This window comes from Phodopus roborovskii, unplaced genomic scaffold, assembly GCF_943737965.1.
Source record: "Phodopus roborovskii unplaced genomic scaffold, PHOROB, whole genome shotgun sequence".
Lineage (NCBI taxonomy): Eukaryota > Metazoa > Chordata > Mammalia > Rodentia > Cricetidae > Phodopus > Phodopus roborovskii.
Genome location: NW_026125554.1, coordinates 1,788,260 through 1,812,906, shown reverse-complemented (window position 1 = coordinate 1,812,906; position 24,647 = coordinate 1,788,260). Strand labels below are relative to the sequence as shown.

The 24,647-nt window shown below is 53.6% G+C and overlaps 1 protein-coding gene across 2 annotated transcripts in view; it reads right to left on the bottom strand.

Moving 5' to 3' along the window:
- The window catches only part of Sbno2 (strawberry notch homolog 2), a 45,397-nt gene that overhangs the window by 6,295 nt on the left and 14,455 nt on the right, over positions 1-24,647 (bottom strand). Inside the window, exons 2-16 of one of the 2 annotated variants that reach the window (XM_051177425.1) lie at positions 22,587-22,762; positions 20,971-21,044; positions 19,453-19,564; positions 8,781-8,942; positions 6,047-6,130; positions 5,681-5,777; positions 5,332-5,486; positions 5,098-5,231; positions 4,923-5,013; positions 4,673-4,816; positions 3,695-3,812; positions 3,219-3,324; positions 2,811-2,964; positions 467-643; positions 216-313 (exon numbers count right to left, since the gene is read on the bottom strand). In XM_051177425.1, coding sequence (XP_051033382.1) covers positions 216-313; positions 467-643; positions 2,811-2,964; positions 3,219-3,324; positions 3,695-3,812; positions 4,673-4,816; positions 4,923-5,013; positions 5,098-5,231; positions 5,332-5,486; positions 5,681-5,777; positions 6,047-6,130; positions 8,781-8,942; positions 19,453-19,564; positions 20,971-21,044; positions 22,587-22,667 — 1,787 coding nt within the window. In that variant the 5' untranslated portion in view covers positions 22,668-22,762. Of the gene's footprint in view, positions 1-215; positions 314-466; positions 644-2,810; positions 2,965-3,218; positions 3,325-3,694; positions 3,813-4,672; positions 4,817-4,922; positions 5,014-5,097; positions 5,232-5,331; positions 5,487-5,680; positions 5,778-6,046; positions 6,131-8,780; positions 8,943-11,927; positions 12,278-19,452; positions 19,565-20,970; positions 21,045-22,586; positions 22,763-24,647 lie in introns of those variants that run through there. The other variant, XM_051177426.1, reaches the window with a different exon arrangement.

Genomic DNA, 24,647 nt, shown 5'->3' with positions numbered 1-24,647 from the left:
ACTACCTATATGTGGACAGATTCCAAGTCTCCTGTTGAGACCCCAGGATGTCAATGTTGTGCCCTCCAGACCCAGGGGCCACCCACAAGATTCCTTTCTGGTCCCAGGTAGCTTTAACCCAGCTATTGAGGGGCAACGGGCAACAGGCCACAGCAGGGTGGGACACCAGGGAGACAGCATCAAAGGCTTCCCCATGCCTGTGTCACTCTACTCACTCTGCAGCAGAGACAAAGCAGTCCAGACGACCCTCATTCTCATCCAGTACCTCACGGGTCCGCGCCTCCCCTGTGGACTGCAGCCCGATGACCACACACTGTGGGGATGGAGTGTCTGAGCTGGGCTCCCAGGTGACTGCCCCCTCCTATCAAGTGCCCAGGGGACCTGCCTGGCATCCTGGCACCCCACCACCCCAGACTATGAAGGCAGGTATCAGGGCCGTTCCCTCAAGGCTGGCCGTGGTGCTCACCTTGTCATGGCTCAGCTCCTGCTTGGCCAGCTCTACCAGTCGCTGCACCTTCGCTGCAATGCACAGGTACTTGAAGAACCGCTGGTGGGCCGACCAGAACTGACCCCACAGGGACTTGCGAGACTCCAGGCCGATCCAGTCGGCTGCCTGCTGGAACACGCTCAGGGCTTCGGCCCACTGTAAGAGCAAGGCCTGTGCTGAGCCTGTCAGCCACACTTAGGCAGGGGCTCTGGGGGGGGGGGGCAGGTGGGGTAGGAGGCAGTAAAGGGCAACAACCAAAGGTATACAGTGAGGGTGTCACAGCCAAGGCACAGGGCAGGGGTGAATATGATCACAACACACCACAATCACATACAAAGCTGTCAAACAATTGTTCACAATAAAACATGGGACTGTGAGAGGGCTGTTTCTGTTATTTGATTAAAAAATCTCATATAGTTGCCAGAGGCGATGGTGCACGCCTTTAATCCCAGTGCTCAGGAGGCAGAGGCAGGTGGATCTGAGTTTCAGGCCAGCCTGATCTACAGAGTGAGTTCCAAGACAGCCAGAGAAACCCTGTCTAGAAAACCAACCAACCAAAGAAACAAACAAAAAAGAATCTCATGTAGCCCAGGCTGGCCTTGACCCCCTTGCCTCAGCCTCCTGAGTACTGAGACATAGGTATGTAACCTATGTCCAATTTAAAAGCCTCTCTCTCACTGAGGAAGGGGCTTTAGGGGACAGGGTTTCATTCAGGTATCCTAGGCTGTCTTTGACTTGGATATGTAGCCAACAGTAACCTGAATTCTGATCTTCCTGCCTCTACCTCCCAAGGGCTGTTATGCCAGGCATGTACCCCCACACCCAGTTTTAGAGTTCCTACAGAGCAGGTGAAATCAATGCCCCCTGGGCACCATGGACCCTAGGCCCAATCATCCTCTGTGGGGCATTCCAGGCTCTGCAAAGTCCTGAGCAGTGTCCCTGGCCTCCACATACTTCCAGCCAGGAATACCCCCACCCCCAGTCAGTACAGCCAGACTTGTCCTATGACATAATCTAGGGTTCCCTGGGGTCAGTTCTGCCCCAGGGACCTGTTGGGCCTCAAGAATCAAGCATGTTCTCCGGAGGCCACAGGGTCGGGCACCATAGATGTCCCTGTTGGTTCCCAAAGGCTAGTCTTGGCATGGTTCTGCCAGGACCATGCAGTTTGGCCTTTTGTTTTGTTATGTTTTGAGACAGGTATTCCTATGTAACCCAGGCTGGCCCAGGCCTCCTGAGTGCATGGCTGACCACACTGTGCCACCATAACCAGTTTGTTCTTTCCTATTTTGTGGTAGTAAAGATCAAACTCAGGGCCTTGCACACACTGGACATGCTATGGGTGGTGGCACATGCCTGCCATGCCAGCACTTGGAAAGCAGAGGTGAGGAGGGTCAGTCCAGGGTTGAGGCCTGTTGCTGAGCCAATGTGAACAGTAACCTAACCATACAGGGCCTACTACCACATGGAGGGTGGACCTGGCCACTGGTTCCACATCACCATCTAAGGCAACATGTTTGGGAGTTTTAGGACATGGGAGCAGGTCTGCCAAGGTCATGGTATCATAGTGGTATATCCTTCATGAAACTAGGTGTTCTGGTACATGTGCTACACCCGTGTAGCACACGGGTGGCTGAGGCAGGAGGACTGCCAGGAGTTTGAGTTCAGTTGAGCTACAGTAAGACAGGACAGTCTCAGAAATAAAAGTAAAATGATGGGGCTCAGTGGTTAAGAGCACTAGCTGCTCTTCCAGAGGACCCAGGTTCAATTCCCAGCACCCACATGGCAGGTCATAACTTTCTGTAACTCCATTTCCAGGGTACTGGACATTTTCACACAGACATGCAGGCAAAACGCCAAATGCACATAAAGATAAATCATTAAAAAAAAAAAAAGTTGTCAGGCAGTTCTGGTGCATGCCTTTAATCCCAGCACTTAGGAGGTAGAGGCAGGCATATCTGTGAGTTCAAGGCCACCCTGGTCTACAGAGCTAGTTCCAGAACAGTTAGGACTTTTTCACAGAGAAACCCTGTCTTAAAACACCAATTAAAAAAAAAAAGTAAGCCAGGGGTGGTGGCCAGCCTGGTCTACAGAGATAGTTCTAGGACAGCCAGTGCTACATAGAGAAACCCTGTCTCAAAAATAAAAACAAAAGTAAAAGTGAAAAAAATAATTACCCCAGCTGGACCAGTGTAGATGCTGAGCTCCAGAAAGCACCTGCTCTCTACTATAGAAACCCATGGCGTGTGTGGATGGTGTGACTATGCAACACAGATGCACAGGGGAGGAGGAACAGGGGTCCCTGCAGACAATCGCCCCAGCTTACCAGCCGGGCTGCCCGATTATAGACCTGCTTGAAGGCCGGGGACAGCGGGATCTCCTCGATGCGGAAGGTGACCCCTGAAAAGCTGAGCTGACGTGCGATGTACATGCCACTGACTTTCATGTCCATGGCCACAATCTCCATGGCACCCACTCCCCTGCAAACAAATAGGACTTCTGAGCACTGTGTCCCACTAGGGGACAGGATGGACATTGAAGGCAGGAAAGAGCCAGGAGGTAGAACACACCACATTCGAAATGGCCCTGTGGCATGAGGAAGTCATGAGGCTGGGCCTGACCTTTCTGAGGGGACAGGAGGTACCAGGGAGAGACAGGATGGGGTATGTGTTTTAAAGGCCCTGGGCATACCCGGCAGGAACAGCCACCCTCACAAGTAGATTGGGGAGCTCACCTCTTCTCAATGGCATGCAGGAACTCCTCAAAGGTCCGGAAGGGTGTGCCCTCACCCCAGATGCCCAGGCGGCTCATGTAGATCATGTTGCGGGGCTCGGAGGCACCTACAGTTGGAAGCAGGGAACTGAGGTCAGCAACTCATGACAAGGCTGGGAAGTGGCATGGGTCACATGGAGGCTGAGTGAGGGACAATGTCATGGCCTCAGGTGTGTGGGGGAGGGGGTCCAAAGAGGGGAACTGAAGTTCTAGGGAACATGTCAGGGGTACCCTGAAAGTCAGCCAGAACCCATTAGCAAAGGGAAATGAGGCTTGGAGACAGCAAGCTCCATACCTGTCCCAAGTGGAAATGATACAGAACAAAGCCCTGTGCTTGGCTAGCAGGACAACCCCGATCCCTCTGTAGGTGGCAGCACCACCAGAGACCACACATGTGATGGAGCTGGCCCACCCAGGTCAGCTGCTGCCCCGTCCCACCTGTGGCGCTGGCGTACACCACCCTGGCCTGGGGCAGCTTGCTCTGCAGGTCCAGCACAGCCTTGCCCATCTTGGTGGAACTGGCATTCTTGGCTTTGTGGCACTCGTCAAACACAATCTGGGATATGCTGGGTTAGGGAATGTTCCAGAAGGAGGGAAGGTATCCCCAGTCAAATACCCCACAATGTACCAGAAAAAAATCCAGAGGCATAGGAGTGGTGGTAGTATCTGTCAACTGAGAGGACCTGCAGGGGGCTGGACAACCGAGGAACACACAGGAACCTGTTTGTGTTAAGAAGACGCTGGAGATGGGCAATGCTGCTCTGTGGGAGGTGTGTATGCTTAGCAGGCAGGTAGCTCTGAGTTCATCCTCAGTACCACATAAGCCAGGCCTAGCAGCTCCTGCATGCCAAGGCAGCCCCTTGCTGTCTAAAAAACACAAGGCACCAAGTAGGGGTGTGTGGCTTAGCAGAGGTGCCAACTTAAGACTACATGGTAATACCAAGAAGAGAAGGACAAAAAGAATGCACAACACTGGGTAGAGGCTCTTGCCACAGGAGTGCAGACCCTGTGGGCTACACACACTGAGGAGCCCCACACACGAACAAGCTCTGCCCCACACTGTCAGCCAGGGGCTCCTAACACTACAGGGAATCTAGTCACCCACAGGCTTGCTAGGACCAGATCAGGAAGAGTTGGAGGAAAGACACTTGCAGGTTTTGTCCCATGCTCAGCCCCCAGTTATCAGAGCAGCCCTGAAAGAGCTGTGCCAGGCCTACTTTGATGACGAGCTCCCAGGTGCTGGTCAGTGCACACCAAGGCCTCAGTCTTGCCTTGGGTCCTTCCGTTGCTCTCGCCTCCCAGGCTGAGGTCCTCACATTCAACCCTCACGCAGTACAGGCGCTAGTCCTTCAGCTCTGCCCTTCTCCATGCCCGCCCATCCATCCACCCACCCACCCACCCTTGGCTATAGGATACCACACCATCAAAGGCCTCGCCGCACCACTGCAGGATCTGACGGAGGCGTGTACGATGCTGCCCACCCGCCTGGCTTTCTCCAATCAGGGCGGAGTAGGTGGCAAAGAGGACGCCCTCTGAGGTAGTGTTGTCACCATACTTGATCTGCAGACACAGGTTCAGACATGGGGATGCACGCAGGGGCTCCCCTACTTCAGTGTCTTCCATAGTAAAGGGGGTGGACTCAGCTAATCACCCACAGTCTACCTACCTTGCTCAATGCATGCACTGCAATGCCTGGGGCCTCAATGTCTCTCAGGTCCCGTTCTGCATCATACTTGAGATCATTGGAGGCACTAAACCTGGGGAGGGACCTGGTCAGGTGCACTGCTGCCTGTCCTACACTATCCCACCCACCCGCTCCATTAGGCCAGGCCAGTGCTTACCACAAAGCCTTCTTCCGGCCCCGCAGGTAGTTCTCCATTATGATGCCAGCCACTGTGCGGCCCTTGCCCACGCCCGCTCCGTCCCCAATCAGGAAACCAGCACGCTGCCCACTGGGCAGCAGGACCTCATGTTGCTGTGGGTGAGCAGAGGAGGGTCAGGTCTGGGATGCCTGGTGCTGGTGCCTTCCATATGAGCCTGGTAGGGGCAGGGTGGAGCAGGGCAGGGCTGGCTACCTGGCACGCATAGGTGATGGCTTCTAGCTGTAGAGCAGACAGGGTCCCATTGTCTGAAGTGGGTAGTGCCAGGGTGTAGGTTATGTCTGGGGGAGGAACGCTGGACAGTGTACTGGTCTCCACCACACGGTCTGGATGCTGTTTCCCGATCTTAGCTGGTAAGGGGACAGAGGGCAGAGTTGGCGCACAATGAGTAGCAGGGTAGAAGTAGCCAGTAGCATGTCAGCTGTCCACCCTGCTCCTGATGCTCCACACTATGGATGTGGGAAGGTGGCCATCAGCCCTCAGGTTTTACACAGTTGTCTTCTTCTCAGGGTGTCTCCATTCTGTTCCTGGCCCAGACACTTACACTTGGACGGCACATAGTCGGCATAGGTCTCAGCGTGGCCTAGTTCTTCTGCTTCCTCCTCCTCTTCTCCCTCCTCCTCCTCGGGCTGGCTGTGTGACTGTAGATGTGATAGTTTAGGGATCTGTCCTTCTCTGCAGTGACCTAACTTCCTCCAAGGACAGCAGCCATGCTACACACAGTGGGCCTAGCACAGTGGTGGGGGGCGGAGATGGCTCTACCTTTACCCCTGTGTGAAGGCCTCAGTTTTCCCAACTGTAAAATGAGTAGGGCAGCCCAGCATTCAGGCTGCATGGTGCCCAGAACACTGGAGATGTCTTTGGGGCCTCTGTCACCATCCCCAGGAAATACCCCAGCCACCTAGTTTACCTGGTAGCTGATGAGAAGTGGAGTGCTGGAGAGTGAGGTCACTGGGTCTTCAAGAGCCGAGAATGGCCCACTAGGCAGGAACAGCTGTGGGGAATGGCAGGGGAGGATGTTAGCCATGGCCTCCTGTGCCAGGGCCTGTATCCATAGATGGGGGGGGGGGCGCTGCTCCATTCTCAGGGACCAAATCCCACTACTCAACCTGGGATGTGGCAGACCCTGGTAAGATGGGCTGAGGACATATTGTGTCCCTGTGGCACAAGGGGGACCATGAGGTAGTAGCTTCTGGACCAAGGAAAAGCAGACAAAGTCAGTCAAATAGTCCCAGCATGCAGACTTGGACGATTGTCTCTGGAAGTAACTATGCAACCAGTAGCTAAGGAGCAGCTCCTACAAGACCTCGTCAGGGTGATCAGGTGAGAATGCTCCTAACAGTGTGACCACACTCTAAATGTCACAAACCAGAGTCCTCTACAGGAGAGATGGATGGCCCTGAGTCTTATCACTGTGAACAGGGGGGACAGGACATGTGCACTAGCCATAAGCGCTGACCCTGGGCTGGACAAATGGTGTGGCCTGAACAATGAGTTGAGTCTGTTGCAGGGGACATGGTTCTCCTTTGCAAACTGATTCACAATTCCCCAATCTAGATACATGGATAGATTTTAAAGATTTATTTATCATGTATGTAAGTGCACTGCGTGCATGGAGTGCCTATGGAGGCCAGAAGAAGGTCTGGACTCCCTGAACCTGGAGTTAGAAACAGTTGCGATCCACTATGTAGATGCTGGGAACAAAGCCTGAAATGGCAGCACGTACACACACACACACACACACACACACACACACACACACACACACACACACAAAACCCCTTTTTGCTTGTTTGTTTTTTTTTTTTTAAAAATAAGGATCATGAAAACCTATCGGGGTTTAATAAGGATCAAACCTTACTCCTTACATAACCCAGGCTGGCCTCAAACATCCTATGTAGCCAAGGAGCCTAAAATCCCAATCCTCCTGCCTGTGCCTCCTCAGTGCTTCGATTACAGGTACAGCACCACACCATACCTGGTTCACATGCTGCCAAGGACGGAATCCAGGGCTTTGTGCATGCTAAGCGAGCACTCTACCCACTGAGCCTCAGTCCCTCTGACTGGCAGAGCAAGGAACAGCTGCTCAGTGACTGGGCCTTGCTGGTCCTGATGGCAAGCAGGCCTTCAGCCCTGACCTGAGGGGCTCAGTGGGGACTCAGCATCCTGGAGGGAGGACAGGAGTCTCTGGGGCACTGAAGGGACAGTCACTATCACATGTCCCTTGCTCTGCTGGGAACAGGGCCAGGGGTGTTGAAAGCCAGAGGAAGCTTGGGAAGGTTACAAGTCCACACTCAACCCTCTTGCTGCCTTGCTGCCTTTTTTTTTTTTTTTTTTTTTTTTCTTTCTTAAATTAACAAAAACCCAAACAGACTGGTGGAGGTTCCTGGAAGGCTGAGTCATGTTCCGGCCTGCAGGCGGGCTAGGGCCCTGCAGGGTGTTAGGTTTCAGATATGGGGCTTGGGCCATAGTAGCCTGGGGCCCTGGGTGGGGTGGGCAGTACCCTGTGGCCTTGATCTCAGCAAGGAACAGGCCTTCATGGCTGCTTCAGGAGCGGGTGGAGAGGGCAGCCTGTCTTTCTGCTGGCCCTGTGCCAACTGTACCACCGGCCCTTACCTCAGAGCTGTAGGGCATCAAGGTTTCCCACCTGGAGACTCCTGGGAACATTCCTAACTTACACTCTCAAAGTCTAGAATCTTCTATATGGAAGATCCCAGGAAGGCCTGGACTGGGGTTCCTTGCATTACTAGGATTAGGGGCCACATCAGGCTCGGTGAGGCTCTGTTCATGGCAAGGGCTCCCCAGGTTGAGACTATACATGTCATTAGTGTCCTCTGTGGGAAAAACCTTCTGCTGAACAAGAGCCTTCTGGGTCAGTGTCCGGCACACCCCAAACCCTGGGTACCCTATAGTCACCACCTAAGTTCTGCAGTGCTGTCCACATGGAAACCCATCCAGTGTGTGGAGGGAGACAAGAGGTCAGTCCCAGAAGCCAGGGCCCCGACACTGTCTGCCTCACTGTGTGCTCTGGGGTCTCATGGTATCAGGGAGTCATCAGCTAAGTGTCTCTTCATCCTGGACATCCTGGGCCCTGCAGGGACCATTGCAGGGCCACTAACAACCATCCACTCAGGCCAGGAGTCGTCCTTAGCTGTGACAGTCACGCATGTCTGTGTCCGAGCATGTCTCCGGGGCCCACTCAGGAGAGTTCTTGAGGTGAGAATTGGTAACCTAAATTACCTTTGGAGTCAGACATGCTGGCAGACACCTGTCACCCCAGCACTCAGGAGGCTGAGGTGGGTGGATCAGGAGTTAAAGTTCAACCTTGGCCACAGAGCAAAGTTGAGACCAGTCTGGGCTATGTGAGACTGAAGCTCAGAAACTAAGACACCAAAGCAAAATGAACTCAAACTGCTCTGTGTCTCTCAGGTGTGCCTGAGATCCAATAGGGGTCACCTGGGGACATGGATGTGTGGCAGGCCTCTAAGGCTGTGGAGATTGTTCCTCCAGCCTCTAAGGTACAGACCCTTCTAACCCAGGTTTGAGCATGCCATCTTCACTCCCGAGGAGGAGCTCAGGCCATGGCCCCCTTTCCACCAGTGTCACCAGAGTGGCTCTGAAGGTGGCACCATGGTCCTCCTTACCTTGTCATGGGTGGCTGAGGTGGTGCTGACATCCCAGATGGTGGATACCTCGTTGAGGCTGTCGACATGCACAAAGTCAGGTGTGTCGGGGATGTCTGACAGGGAATCCACAGAGGACGACAAGATGGAGGCATTGGAGAGATCCTCCAGGCCTGAGGGGTCCTAGGAGAAGGCATAGGTGAGGCAGTGGCTGGCTTTGTGTGGGAGTCCAGGCAAGAGTCAATGTGCTCTGCCACACAGTGCAGTATCACACAGCCATGAACAGGAGTGAAGTCACACACATCACAACATGGAATGACCCTGAGGACACGCTGCTCAGGGAGAAAACAGACACAAAAGTCCACAGGGTAAACTCTACGACAGAAAATGTCAGACTAGGAGACCCCAGTGATGACAAATGGATTCATGGGTTCCAGGGTGGGGATGACTAAAGATGAGGATGGGGGTGATGGCTAAAGAGGATGGGATTTCTTCTAGTGGGATGGAATGTTCTAGAAGCCATTAAATGCACAGCTACAAATACATTAAAACCACAGAAATGTACTTTAAATGAATGAAATATGTGGAAAGTAATCAAACTCAATACACCTGAGTTTGCTCTGTAGCCCAAGCTGGCCTCAAATTCATGGCAATCCTTCACTCTCAGCCTCCCAAGATGACAGGTGTGAGCCACCAAGCCACCGCCTCCACCTAGAGACCCTGAAAAGCACTCTGCAGGTTGGGAGCTTCCACGTCCCACCCCTCCAGTTTTACAGACAAGGGATGGAGGCCAGGGTGCCATCCCAGAACTGCCCTGCTTCCCTGTGTGCTGTGGCAGGTGAGCAGAGGGTTGGGGCGCTGACACATGCCCTGAGGCATTAGGGAACATCTCTTTGGCACAGCTAGAGGCCAGGAAGTCACTATGGCAAGCCCTTTCACACACCCTGACCTGACCCTAGGGCCTTGACAGTGAGCACTCCTGCAGCAGGCTCTCCAGGCTGCTGTCTGCAAGGGAGCTGTACTAGGAGAATGGGGCTGTGCTGGGTGAAGGGGTCATCCCTGAACGTGCTAGCCAAGGGTGGAGGTTTCCCTCTGTACCTCTGGAGGCAGGAAGGCGGAAGTGACAAGCCAACAGGGTCCCAGGCTTCAAGGTCCAGAGGGACAGAAGAGCCCTGAGCATGGCCCAAGCCTACCCAGCCCACTTTGAGGCTCAGGAGTCTTGGTCCTATTGTAGGTCCTGAGTAACCACCCACCTTCTTTGTTTGGTATGGGGTCAACTACCAGTTCACCCCTTGGCTGAGGCAGGCAGGGCCATCTGGTTTTACCCAGGGAAGGGGAGATGATTGGCTGGGTACCCAGAAGCTTCCTGGAGAGCCCTAAGTGAACCTGGATTGCTATGGGACTGGACCTCACAACCCCCACCTCACAGAGCCCTGTGACCCCACTGCAGAGGTGGAAGCCTGCATTCAGGGGAAGAAAGGGCATCATGGGCTCTCAAGACCCCTGTTTTCCCATCATGTGCTGGGAGCAGGGTTGGACAGCTAGTCACAGCTTGCACCCTGTCCCATCTCTCTGTCCCCAGCATAACATCCAGTCTAAACCATGGTGGGGCAGCATGAGACAGCTCTGAAACCCTTGGTCTCCAGTGTGGTGAGAAGTCCCCTGGAAGGAGGCAAGGGAGTTATAAGCCCTTGGGCATTGGGGCTCCCCAGAAGCAGCAGGGTGCCCAGCACCCTCCTGCACACAGCCCTAGCAAGTCAGTGGATCACAAGTGTCCATACTGGCAAAACCAAGGTTCAGCAAAGCCAGGGGCAATTAAGCAACTCAGGGCCATTCTGTCCCCACCTTCCTTGGCCTCTGGAGACATGGCTGGGGGAAGCAAACCCAGTAACTCCCACAGTGGCCTCAACCCAAGATGGGGACTGTCAGTTAAGGATGGCCCAAGGAGGTAGCCTGAGGGGGCAGGACGGCTGATGCCCTGAAGTGAGGGAAACCGAGGCATTAGATACATATGGCAGGCCATTATGGTTAAGGGTACCGCGTGTGAGTGGAAAGCCCCTCACTCAGTGTGATGTGCACAGATGACATTAGGATGGGAAGTAAGGACTGAGGCCTGCATTATGCCCACCCTGGAACTCTAATTTTCTGAGCCAGTCTCACATTGCCCAGGCTGACCTCAAATTTGCTATGTAGTTCCAGAAGGCCTTGAACCCCCAACCTTAATACCTTCAACTCTAATGCTAGGGTGGTGGGTGAGCACCTCACCTGAAACCTTCAACACCACTCTGAAACTTTTACTAAAAAAAAAAACCAGTAAAGAACAAACATCCTGATGCCACCTCCCTACAGCCTAACCACCCACAGGCTCCGGGACAATTCTTCATCTGGACACAGGGCTTCTGGGTGCCCAGGCCCTGCTCATGTGTGAGTGCCAATACCCCAGGACACACCAGGACCCGGCTCTCAGTTGTCACTAGCTAATCTGCACAGACAGACCCACACTGGTGATGCCCACCCCCCAACGTGGGAAATGTCACAGCTGGATGCCTGGTCTCTTGGGTGCCCTGGGCCTCCCCTGCAGGATGCTCTGAGGATGGGGTTCCCAGTGAGACACCTCTAAAGTTTATACCATGTAGCTCCTCCCTGCTGCGTCTCTAGAGGCAAGAGAGTAGACCTATTGGGTGGCACAAAATGAGGAGGTTGGGAGGGTCCCCAATGTGGATACTGGCTGTAACATTTGAGATAGGCCTGCTGGGGGGAGGGGAACTGGCAGGAACTAGCCCTAGATCTTCCTAGGTCACCCTGAGGTCATAGAGCAGACACCTCCCCAGCCTAGGAAGAGAAGCCCAGGAGGGACCCACAGAAATGCACCCCTTCTAGACTGGGAGACCAGAGGAAAGATGGGTTCCCAGCTCTACCTACTAGACCTGAGTGAGACTGAGTCCTACCCAAGCCCAGGAAGAGATGTTGACAATGACACCCTCCCCAGTCACCCCCATGCAAGCTACTAACCTGAGTCCCCAAAACTGGTATGTTCACTGTGACTTGCCCAGAAAAAATATAGAGTGGGCAGGGCAGGGGCACCCAGTGCCACAGCTCTGCCACCTGTGGGAGCTCAGGGGCGCCACAGGTGGCTCTGGGTGGCTCTGCTGGTCCCTGGCCAGTTACCTTGTTGAGTGCGGCGAACTGCAGCCAGAAGCGCAGCTGTGACATGGTTGGAGTGTGGGGAGCTGAGCAGTGGCCGTGTCCCCCTGGAAGAGCTGCCTGGAAGCACCAGCCTCATGACCACGGTGGCCACAGGCTCAGTAGCTCCGTGGAGTACAGAGGCAGCAGCGAGCCTGCCGGCCCCATTTGCATGAGGGTTAGTCACCGGCTCCCGACTTCCCCTAAGGCTGGGCTGAGTTTCAGGAAATGATGCCTGCCTGGTAAGTCAGGGCAGTTACTGGCAGAGTGCAGAGAATTACTGTAGGGGGCGGATCAGTCCAGAACGGCTGTCAACAACGGCGCACCCTGCTGGGTCCAGCGCCTAGTCTGGCCCCACTCCTCCAGGGCATCCCATGAGGGCAGAGAAAGCCTTGGTTTCCCTAGGACTACTAAAGCACTGGGCTCTGCTCTGCCCTCCCCCCACCAAGGATGACAGGGACTAGGGGTTGGAGGGGACATTCTGTGAGAAACTGGGCTAGGGGAACTGAGGCCTAAGTACCCCTCTATTCCTCCCTTAAGCTGAGTGGGGCTCCCCAGCCCTTCATCAAACTATATCCTCAAGCTCCCTCACCCCAGGGCCACAAGTGGTCATTCCTGATGTCCCTGGAGGAACTGGGTTGTCTGGGACACTCCAGGGCCAAAGAGGAAGAGAAAAGACACTCCCATTGTGGGCACAGTGGTGTGATCCCCCACAGGGCTAGCTATAGTCATTTACAACTGCCCCTGGGGACTGTGGCCTCTCCTGTTGGAGAGAGCAAGATATCCTACAAGAGGGCCACACACTGTCAGAGCTCCTGGGAAGGAGGCTGAGGAGCCCAAGCCATCAGGATCCCATTCAGGGACAAAGAGCCCTGGCCATTTTGTCAGGACCATGGGGCCACAGGGTTCTCATAGATTCTCACACCCATGGCCACCTAGGACAAAGGCCCCAGAAGCAGTGGACAGAGCAAACCCATGTCCCCAGCTGGCCCTCATCCACCCTGGCAGCATCAGGCTGACCCAGGAGCTCCTGTACTGTACTGCACTGAGCAAAATGCTAATCCCAGTCAGTGAAATGAAGCCAGACATTGTGGTACATCCTTGTCATCAACCTTGAGAGTCTGAAACAGAAGGATTTGTGAGAACAGCCCTGGCTAAGCTGCAAGACCCTATCTCAAAAAACTTTAAACAGAAATGAGAGTGGCCCAACACTTCCAAAGGTAGCCAGACTCAAAAGCCAACTATGGCAAGTGCTGACACTGGCGTGGGGAGCTGAAGCCTGAGGATTGTGGGGGAGCAGTCAGCCAACTTCTTAGATGCACAGGGGCAAAGCACTGACCTACAGTTGACTCTGCAAACGCATTTCTAGACACGTGTGGGAAAACCAGGAGCACCCATAGCAGTGAATCACAGCACACACAACGGTGGGAACAGCCAGTGTCCACAGGCAGGAGGACCACACAGCCATGAACAGGAGCGACAGACTCCAGTGCGAAAGAGCGTGGAAGAACTTTGAGGACGTGGGGCTCTTTGAGAGAGCCAGACACAAGAGCATACATGGTGTGGGGTCCAGAGCTGGGAATGACATGGGATAAACACTCATGCAGATAAGCTTTCCTTTGAGGAGACAGAATGTTACAGAATTGGATAAAGGTGAGGGCTGCCCCTGTCTATAAATAAACTAGCAGTCAAGGCTAACCTGGAGTTCCTGATCCTCCTGTGGGTGGTGAGTATAGTCTGAAAGGGCAATCTTTACAGCTGTGTAAAGACCTCTGATTTAAAAAGACCCGTTGGTGGTGCACTCGGGGAGGCAGAGGCAGGACAGCCAAGGTGACAGAGAGAAACTCTGTGTGTGTGTGTGTGTGTGCGCGTGCGTGCGTGCGTGCGTGCGTGCGTGTGTTGGGGGGGACGGTTCAAGAGGACAGGGACTGAGGAAACCAATGTGAAAAGCTGAAGTCTCAAAACAACTCAAGGATGAGGGTGCACAAAGCCCAGCGGTATGACATTTTCTGATGTGGAGGTCTGTGCCCGGAGGGCATGCATGGGGTCCCAGACTAGTCTTTGGATTTGGTAGAGGCAGTGGAGGTTGAGTGTCCCTTACAGGGATAGCCGGTCTGCCCTCGGGCTGAATCCCCTACTGTGTCTCCTGCCTTGGTTCCCGGTCCTCCTGCCTACCTGGTGAAGGGATGTGTGGCCAAGCTGCGAATAGCAGAGGGTTCCCTGTACCACATCAAAGGGACAGAGTAGGGCAGGCAGGGCTGTCAGCCTCACATGGGGGGGCCCAGGACAGAGAGGCTATAGGTTTGGCATGAGCAGCTGTAGGCAGCCTGCAGGTCATCCCAGCTGCTAAGGAGTTGCTGTCTGACAAGAAGGCTCATGCATGTCGTCCCAGCACTTGGAAGGGTGAGGCAGGAGTACTATCATGAGGTTAAGGCCAGCCTGGGCTACACAATGAGGCTTTTGTCTTTTAAGAAATGAAGCAAGGGGTTGGAGATGGCTCAGTGGTTAAGTACATTGACTACTCTCCCAGAGGACCCAGGTTCAATTCCCAGCACTCACATGGCAGCACACAATTGTCTGTAACTCTAATTCCAGGGTAACTGATGCCCTCATACAGACACACATGTAAGCAAAACACCAATGCAAATGAAATAAAAATAAAAAAATACTTAAAAAAATAAAATAGGCTGGGCCTGGTGATATACGTCTTTAGTGTTGGCAGTTGAGAGGCAGAGTTCAAGTCCAGCCTCATCTACATAATGAATTCTAGAATTCTAGAACAGTCAGGGCTATGTAGAAAGACTTTGTCTCAAAAAAAAAAAAAAAAAAAAAAAAACCAACTAACCAACCAAAGAAAAAGAATACAGGAGCTGGTGCTGGGCTTCTGGGATTGGGACTGGGATAGAGTGTATGGTCGGCATGCACAGAGCCCAGGGTTTCATCTCAGACATCATGTGAATCAGGTATGGAAGGTAGAGGAGGAAGGTCAGGAGTTCAAGATCATCCTCAGCTACATAGTTCAGGGCTAGCCTGCACTACATGAGACCCTATCTCAAAAAACTGAAACAATGAAATTAAATTTTAAAAAAAGGGGGTGGAGAGATGGCTCAGCGGTTAAGATTAAGGGCACTGGCTGGTCTTCCAGAGGACAGGGTTTATTTCCCAGCACCCATATGGCAGTTCACAACTGTCTGTAACTCTGGTTCTGACACCCTCACAGACAAACATGCACATAAAATTGAAATAAATAAATAAAAACAAATAAATGAAATACTCCTGTTAGGACAGCCTGTGTCTGGGCCTGGCTCCTAGCAGAAATACTGGGCTACTAAGAGGTCCCACAGGGTCAGGGTGAGTTTTTATTCAAACACAGATGTCCTATGAGCCGGAGAGACAGACACATGGAGGAGCTGTGACACAGGCTCTGGGGTATCTAGGTAACTGGGATGGTGGGAGTGGCCAGGGAGAGGCTGCGAATGTCACACACTAGGCTCCCCAGCTGGGCAAGCCAGGTTCTCAATGGTTTGGCCCCAGTCCCTAGGCCCTGCCCACTCCCTGCCTCTCCACAAGCCTTGCCCCATGGCTCACAAGTTTGTGCACAGTCTAGACCATAGTGCTGTGGATCTCCATGTAAGTCCTTCCTGTGCCCCCCCCCCCCATTCCACAGCCCACCTCTCTACATGTGGCAGCAGCCAGTGTGGCTTCCTGTAAGCCAGCGCCCCTCTCTGGCTCTCCTTTCCCTGATGACGGTAACTGTTGGGCAGGCAGTGGCCAGACCTCTGATCCTAGCATTTGCAGAGCAGTCAATGCGGCCACCAGGCAGGGCGGGGGAGGCGGGAGGCGGGGATGCTTCACTGAGAGTGAGCTCATCTAGCTTCCCAGCAACTGGAGTGTTACAGGACACACAGTCTTGGAGGGAAGTGGGGGGCCTGAGGTGCAGGCCTACCTGTACACACAGGGCTCCTGTCCTCCCTGTACAGGGCCAGGGTAAGAAAGTGGGGTCTGTGTGGCCTTGCTCCCACACCAGGAGCTTCAAAGGAGATTGGATGGTCACTGGAAAGTTGAGGACCCCCAGGGCATTCCAGGAGGACTACAGGCCAGGAGAGGCTTAAGGAGAATGCAGAAGGGCAAGTGGCTAGATAGCAGGCCCTTCCCCCTTGCCTCAAGCACCCCTCACAGCTGTGTGGTGGTGGTGGCTCATGCCTTTAATCGCAGCAGAAGCAGCAGAGGCAGGAGGATCTCTGTAAGTTCGAGGCCAGCCTGATCTACAGAGTGAGGTCCAGGACAGCCTCCAAAGCTACACAGAGAAACCCTGTCTCAAAAAACAAACAAAAGCACTCCTCACTCTCACGTGAGCCAAGCTTTGCCCTTCCAAGGTAACAGTCAACCCTGTCTATATCCCTGGAAACAGAAGCTTCCGCTAACAGCTTATGGAGATAACCTTTACCTGCACCCCCACCCTGGGTATGTACCAGCTGAGAACCACAGGAAGAAGTCCCCACAGAAACTCTTGTAATCCATGATAGTCAAAATGGATAAACAAGTTCTGCAGATGAGCAGACAACACAGTGTGGAGGGACTTGAAGACATCATGAGAGACCCAGAAACAAAAGGCCACACAATGTGGGACTCCACAATAGAAGGTGTCTAGAGCAGGAGAATCCAAAGACAAGAAAAGGATTCTTGGGTGCTGGGGACTGAAGAGGGAGGGAGAGGTGGTAGTTCATGGGATGGGTGACATGGTAGCTTTGGAGTCACGTGATGTCTCAACTTTAAAAAAGAAAAAAGAAAAAAAAAAACTCAAGAATGGAGACAAAACGAGGCGTCGAGCACCCCACGCACCTGCACAGCCCAGGGTGGGCTATCCCCACAGGGGTTTGTGGAGTTGTTCCGGTCATGGAGCAGGGATATCAGAGCCCATGGGGTGGGGGCTCCATGCCACCTGGAGATGGAAGGCGGAGCAGGGATGCACGGGACCCTTTCCTCGTAGAAGCGGGTGGTTGAGGGCTGGGGCTGGCTGTAAAGGAAGGCAGGGCTGCAAGAGGTACTGTCAGGAACTCAGGGCAATCTGTGGGCGCCTGAAGTGACCACTGCATGTTGTGACAGGTCCAGTCAGCAGCTACTGGGCCCAGTGTCAGAGGTATGCAGCTTCATGGGAGATGACCCCATGCTGGAGGAGGGGGCTCCCACAGCTCACAGCCAAGGGACAAGGAGCCTGAGCAGAAGATAGCAGACATCAGAAGCGACTTCCAAACTGCCATGAGCAGAGGAGGCTCCTACCCACGAAGAAGGGACAGACAGAATGGCAGACCAAACTTTGGGTTTCTTCTATTCTTTTCCTGTTGTAGTTTTCTTGTTGCTTTGAGACAGAATCTCGAGGTGTAGCCCAGGATCACCCCAGACGCTTTATCCTCCTGCCTGGCTCCCTGAGTGCAGGGACAACTGGAGGACTTTCTCCTCAGGGGGCTAAGTCACATGGCTCATCCCTTCTCTTTTTCTTCTTCTAACAGGAGATTCCAGGGCTCATGCTTAGTTCCCAGCTGCCTGAGGGCTTCTTCTCTGCTGGCTCCAGCAGGGCTGGGCTTTCTGTCCCAATTCCTGGCTCACAAAGCGATAGTGAACACACCCAGAGCACAGAGACCATGTGAGGGTTGGGGTGTCTGCTAGAGCACAGAGGCATGCCGCCTGCAAGCAGAAGCTCTACACCCAGGTAGGTGGGGCTGGCACCACACCCTGCCAGCCTAACATCTCCAAGAGGCTCAAAGCCCCTCCTCCCTGTTGAGAGCCTGAAGCATGGCATTTCCCAGGCCTTTGATTCTTACCATCCTGCCTCCCTCTGAGGATCCTAGGGAGACATCCCCAGCTCAGGACCCTCACTTAAGCAGTCTTCATGTCCTTTCTGCCTCATTGTCACGTCTGGCTCCTTGTTCTATGGAATTCAAGGCCATCCATGGCCTGAGGAGGTGGGGGGGAGGTGGAGGAAGGTGACAAGCTAGGAGGTAGGGGTTGAAGACACAACCAGTGGTTTTAATAGAGTCCCCTGCGTTCAACTTTCTTTGGACAGGGCACAGGCATTAGGGTAGGCATCTTGGGGACAGTGTACAGGACACACAGCAAATGCTCAATAAATGCTCACCCACTGGATGGACATGGCTGTCTGCCATGAGAGGTAACAATCAGTCACTATGTCACCAGATGTGTTGGGACAAACAGGGATCAGACAAGGAGCAGGCCACATGAGCACAGCTGGTGGGGGGATCTGGCCTCCAGGAAGAGGCAGGTGTGGGCCTCTGGCATCAGAAGAGATGGACACAGAGAGACACAAAGACACAGAAAGACGGAGGGCAGAGACAATGAGACAGGGAGCCAATACAGACAGAGTGTGATGGCTGATCTTGTCGACAGCTCAGTCACACCTCTAACAACTGACCTAAGCATCTGGGCACACCTGTGGGGCCTCTCCTGACTGGACCCTACCTTTAGGTGGCAGCCTACATAGAAGGGCATGGAAGGAGGAAGCATTAGCTCTTTGCCCGCTTGCCCTGCCCTCACTCTCGCTGGCAGGTGCATCTACCCTGCTGCTGAGACATCCCTTCACTGGTGTTAGAGCCCACTTCTTCAGGATCCCAGTGCAGACTGAAAACCAGCAGTTCCTCAGGAACCCTCCAGGACTCAGTGCTGGATTGGGACTGCTGAGACATCCTGCTCTGTGGACTGAGCAACTACCAGAGGAAACCACTGTTGGACTATGACTACCTGGACTGCAGCCCGTAAGCCACATTACTAAAAGGCTGCATGTGTCTGTATCTGTATCTATGTGTGTGTGTGTGTATAACATATATTACGTATTCATTCATAAGTTCTATCCTTTAGGACCCTGACTGACACACAGACAGACAAACACACAAAGACAGAAAGGCAGAAGAGGCAAGGCGATGCGGGCTGACAGGCTTGGCTTCCTCACTGTGTTCTGAGGAGCTTGATGACACAACATAATTTTTACTACTGGAGACACCTGGTGACAGAGACACGTGCCACTGTCCTGTTGCTGACCAGAGACCTCTGGGATAGCTGGTTGGTAGTGAGAGGGGCTGGTGGGGCAGATGCCCTGGTAACCCATGGGGAATGGATTCAGACCCTTTCCTGTGATCTGTGGGTGGGCTTTTCTACCACCTTGTGCTACATGGGGCATGGGTGCTTTGTGTGAGGCCTGAGGGGAGATTCCCTAACAGTACAGGATGAGAGCCCACAGTGGCCAGTTCAGATGATCTACCTGTGGGCCACAGGACCTGGTAGCCCTCAGTCTCCCTCATATAGCTCCTCTGGCTATGGAAAAGTCATCTCAGGACACAACCCTGACAAAGGCCAGTGACAGCACATCTCAATCCCAGGATGCCAAGACCAGTCTGGGTGGCTTGATCCTCCCTGACCAGAGTAGCCTTGAATCCCTATCACATCAGTCCTGCAGACAGTTCAGAGCCCTGTGCAGTGGGCCAAGGGTGACTGTTACCTGAGGAAAGTCGCTGCTCTTGGAGAAGAAGCTGGGGACAGTAGCTGTGGTGGGGTAGCTGGTGTTGGGGCAGGACTGGCCACCAAGGAACGGGGTGGAACCCATGAACTGTCTGCCAAAGGAAAAAAGGACAGTGACCATGGAGCTGAGTGAGGCAAGGGGGGACCCTCTCAACTCATGGAAGCTCAGTCGCATGGCCTATAAGATTCAGCTTGCCATGCTGGGCAGTCACAGATCCAGCCCAGGAACTTCAGAACACATGGCTTAGAGAAACCTGGGCCAGGCCTTAATCAGTCCACCAGCCAGCACCGCCTCCTACATGGCCCCTCAGACTCTATACTCAGACAGGCCAGACAAGCAGGACCTAAGACCCTGGGTCTCTTCCCTGTCCACCTGCACCTTGGCCTGTTTCTCAATGGCCAAGGATAGGGAGGAGAAGGGTGTGGATAGAACAGAGGCCAGACCTGTCATGGCTGCCTCTCTCCCCTCAGTAATGAGGTCCTGCAGCTAAGGAGGGCTGGATGCAGTGAGCTGGGCTGGGATGGGCCTGCGAGTGGGATGAGGGGGAGTTGCAGGGACAGAGTGACAATGGCCATCCCTAGAGCCTCTACCTCTTATCTGGAGAGGTTTGCTAAAACAAACGTGAAGCAGGGCACACCTGTTAAAGGCACACCTAGTAAACTCCAGAGCCTGCCTAGGGGAGCCTCCTCCCTGCAGGAGTGCACTTGCTGTGCAGGCATGAGGACCTGCACCCTGAAGAGCTGGGCATGGCCACATACCCCATAACCTCAGTGCTGGGATAGGCAGCTCCCGGCCCAGTGAGAGATTCCATCTCAAAAGACAAGTGGATGGGGATGAAGTGATGGTTCAGTGGTTAGAGCACTCAGTTCCCAGCACCCACATGGTGTCTCACAACCATCTGTAACTCCAGTTCTAGGGGATCCAACACCCTCTTCTGGCTTCCAAGGCATGCAAGTCGTATGTAAACACACATGCAGTCAAAATAGCCATAAATGAGCTGGGTGTGGCAGCCACCCTTTAATCCCAGCACTTGGAGGAAGAGGAAGGTAGATCTCTGTGAATTCCAGACCAGCCTGGTCTACACAGGGAGTACCAGTCAGGGCTACAGAGTGAAAGCCTGTCTCAACTTTAAAGTTAAAAAAAAAAAAAAAAACAAGAAAAGGCTGTGAATGACTAAGTATCATTCCCAACACTGACTTCTGGCTCCACATGTAAAGGCATGCACACACGCATGTACCACCCTGGCACAGAAGCTCTGACCACATCTGCTTTGAGTTATTTGCACAGGGTATGTTCCCTAGGCAAAGTCCTTCCAAGCCTTCCAGAACTCTTTGGGTGCCCTGCAGTCCTCCCCCAGCAGCCCCTGCCATTTCAAACCCAGATGATTGCTCTACAGACACATGCTCTCTTCAAACCCTGGGGCCCTCCATGCTGCTCTACTGTACGGGGTTGTCTCTGGCCATGCAGAGCTGGCACGAGGCCCCACTGAACACTTACTGGTTTTCACTGGAGAAGGTGGGATATGAGGCCGGTGAAAAACTGCTCCACCAGGGACAGTGTAGGAGTCGGTTCTGAAACACAGAGGCATCAGGTACAGCATGAGGGAAGCAGGGCCCCAGTGTGCAAAAGGCAGTGGTCATGGAGAACCACTAAATTAGCCCGTGTCTCAGCTTCCCCATGTGCGCGAGGGAAGCATGGAGGATTGCAAAGAGGGCAGGCAGCAGGGAGCAAATGGTACGCTGAGTGTGGGTACATGGCCCCCAAAGGGCTGAGTCTGTTCCTTTCCAACAAGAACCCAGGAGGCTTAGCTTGGAAGGTATAGGGATTTGGCTTCATGGCAGAGCCCTGCCTAGAATCCCCAGTGAGGGGCTTGGGAGTGGCTCAGCTTGGGGGTGTGATTCCAAGCTCTGAGGCCCCAAGTTGAGGTTCACCCAGGACCTCTTCAACAAGGGACCAGCATGCCTATCCCAGCTTTGATGCTGCCCTAAATGAGCAGCCCTGGAACATCATCATAAAGGACCACATCCTGGTGGTCCCAGAACCATCCACTGAGAACCCACCATCTCTGTTTTGTCCCTAGAATCCTGTTTGGGAATCACACCAGGGGGATGGATGGAGGGAGGAGGAGGCAGCACTTATTTATAGCAGAGGAAATTGGACTTTCTCCAAAGGCCCCACAATAGGGAAATAATTAAGTAAATTATGGGCCGCAGATGAAGGAAACGTGGGTGGAGAACATGGAGGGCCAAGCAGAGAGGGTAAGAGCTGGACATGGCCTGGCTGACACTGGCCATGGGCACTGGATGCCAGCCAAGGCTTCAGTAGCTGTTGCGTCCCCCACTCCATGATCTGGGAGCTCCATTAATGCCATTCCCTCTTCCGTGCTCTACCACAGGAGCATGTGGTGGCACAGCTGGGCACGGTGTGCACACTGGGTAAGCACCTTCCTACCTGGCCTTTCCAGAGTCTCAATAGTCCCCACTTGTGTTCCCTGGAACTATGCTATGACATAGCTCTGGTTTACCCTCATCCTGTCTGACCGCCCACCCTTCCTGTGTTCTGGAACAGTGTGGGTGTCCTACATCCTCAGAGCCTGTGGCAGCATGAGGAGGAGACAGATGATAGAGGGTACTGTCTCCCTTAAGAACAACAGCAACTTCTAGGAGCTGAGGCAGGAGGATTGCTATGAGTTCCAGGCCAGTCTGGGCAACAAAGTGCAACCCTGTCTCAAAGAACTCAAAACCAAGATTGGAGCTGGGGTTATTTGCAGCATGCAAGTCCCGAGTTCCAACCCCAGCACCACAGACACCAGGCATGGTGCACATGCCTGTCACCTTGGCTTTCAGGAAATAGAGCCAGGAGTTCCTGATCACCCTCCCATACCAGCAAACTTGATGCCAGGTTACATGAAACTCAGCCTCAAAAAGAAAACAAAACATCATTAAGACAACAGAAGACCCCCCCCTCCCCGCTGCCACTGCCGACTGTAGGGTGTCACAGGGAGCTGGGAGCAGGACTCTGTAGAAGTGCTCCAAAGGTTGTCATGGGCAAACTTGCCATCAGGGCATCCACTACACCCCTGGGGTTGTTGTCAGATCAAGGACAAGGCTCACCTGTAGCTGGATGCCACCTCCAGGGGGCGGGACCTCATGTGAAGGGAAGTCCCCATCCATGGTGAGCTCCACTGCCAGCATCAGGTGGGTGGCAGGCGGGCTCCGCGACCCTCAGGTGGCGGCTATCTGGGCTCCTCCCTCTGTGGTGCTGACAGCAGCAGGTGTGATGTCATGTCCTGTAGTGGGAGAGGAGGCCATCCTGAACTGACTGTGAAGTTCCCTGACTCCTGTCCCTCCCATCTGGGAAGGTGTCAGGGCAGAAGGTACAGGTGTGGCTCCTGTCCCACCAAGTCCAGCCATGATGAGTAAACAGCCTGAGGCTGGCTCTGTGGCCCAATAGGTAGGGTCAGTCAGGCCCTCTACAGACACTCGGAGCCTGCCAGGAGCCCCAAATCTCTCACAAGTTCCCACTGGCTCAGACCAAGGTAAACCCTGCTCAGGATATTCCTAGCTTGGGGGGATGAACCCTGAGCCCCACACAGTCAAATGCAGGACAATTATGCCCTGCCCCCAGAGGTCTGTGGCACAGACCAGAGCACATGGAGAGCTCCAGGCTCCCCACTTGCCTAGACCCGAGCCCCCAGGACAGCCAGGAGGCTGGTGGAATTCAGGCAGGCAGCCACAAGGTTAATCACCAAAGAGGCAGGAAGGGGAGAAGGCCACCGCCCAGCCAGGCCCTGGAGCAAAGCTGGGCCTTCCAGTAATTGCCCACAGTTCAGGCCACAAGCAGCAGGCAGTGGCTTGTGTAATCCAGCCAGGGGAAGGTCCTGCCTGGGGACAGTGGCAGAAGGGAAGGAAAGGGGCCCACGAGGCAGAGGCAAGACTGTCAGCAAGTCCAGAAGTCCTGTTCTCCACTAGTCCTGGGTCAGCTCTGCTGGCCCAGACTTGTGATAACCAGGCCACAACTGGATAGCACTCAGCAGTTCACAGTGGATGGATACTGTATAATCTGGGGGACTGGCTATCCTCATATTTTGGGGTGAACTGAGGATATGGTTCAGTGATGAACATTTGCCTGGTCCTGGGTGATATAAGCCTGTCACCCCAGGACTAGAGAAACTGAGGGAGCAAGGTAACAATTATAAGACTGGCCTGGCCATAGAACGTGACTGCCTCAAAAAGTAAACACAAGCTATACGGTGTCACTCGGCAGTTTGATCCACGGTACCTCGTAAATAAGCTGTGGTGGTGCAAGAGTGTCATCCCACCACTAAGAGGTAGAACAGAGGGGGATCAAGAGGTCAATATCAGCCTGGGCCACATAGAAAATTAGGACCAAGCTGGGCTACATGAGCCCCATCTCAGAAACAAAACACGGAACTGGAAAAATGGTCTACCTGGTAAAAAATGGAAAGGTTTTAGATCACCAGCACCACAGAACAAGCCTGGAATGGCCACACATACTTATAATCCCAACAGTAACTGCAACAGACATAACCAAACAGTGAGCTCCAGGGCCAGTGAGAGACTCTGTCTCAAGGGAACAAGTCAGGCTGAGACTATGACTCAGTGGGTAGAACACTGGCTCAGCACATACAAGGACCTGACTCCATCCCTAGCAAACAGCAGGTGCCATTAGGCACACCTGTTCTCCCAGCACTAGCAGGGAGGATCAGCCTGTGTTACATGAAACCATTTTTTAAAGATTTATTTTAATTTTATGTGTATGTTTTGTTTTTGTTTTGTTTTGTTTTTTGGCATGCACCTATGTCTATGTATCATGTGCATGCCTGGTGCTAGAAGCCAGAAGAGGGCATTGGATCCCCTAGAACTGGAGTTACAGACTGTTGTGAGCTGTCATGTAGGAGCCGGGGATAGAACCTGGCTCTGCAAAAGTAGACAATGCTCCTAACCTCTGGGCCATCTACCCAGCCTGAGAGACTGTTTTGGGTTTTTTGTTTTTTGGTTGTTGTTTTTCTGAGACAGGATTTCTCTGTGTAGCCCTGGCAGTCCTGGAATTCACTCTGTAGACCAGGGTGGCCTGGAACTCAGAGATCCTCCAGCCTCTCTGCCTCATGAGTGCTGGAGTGTGCACTTTAAAGGAGCATGCCACTAACACCC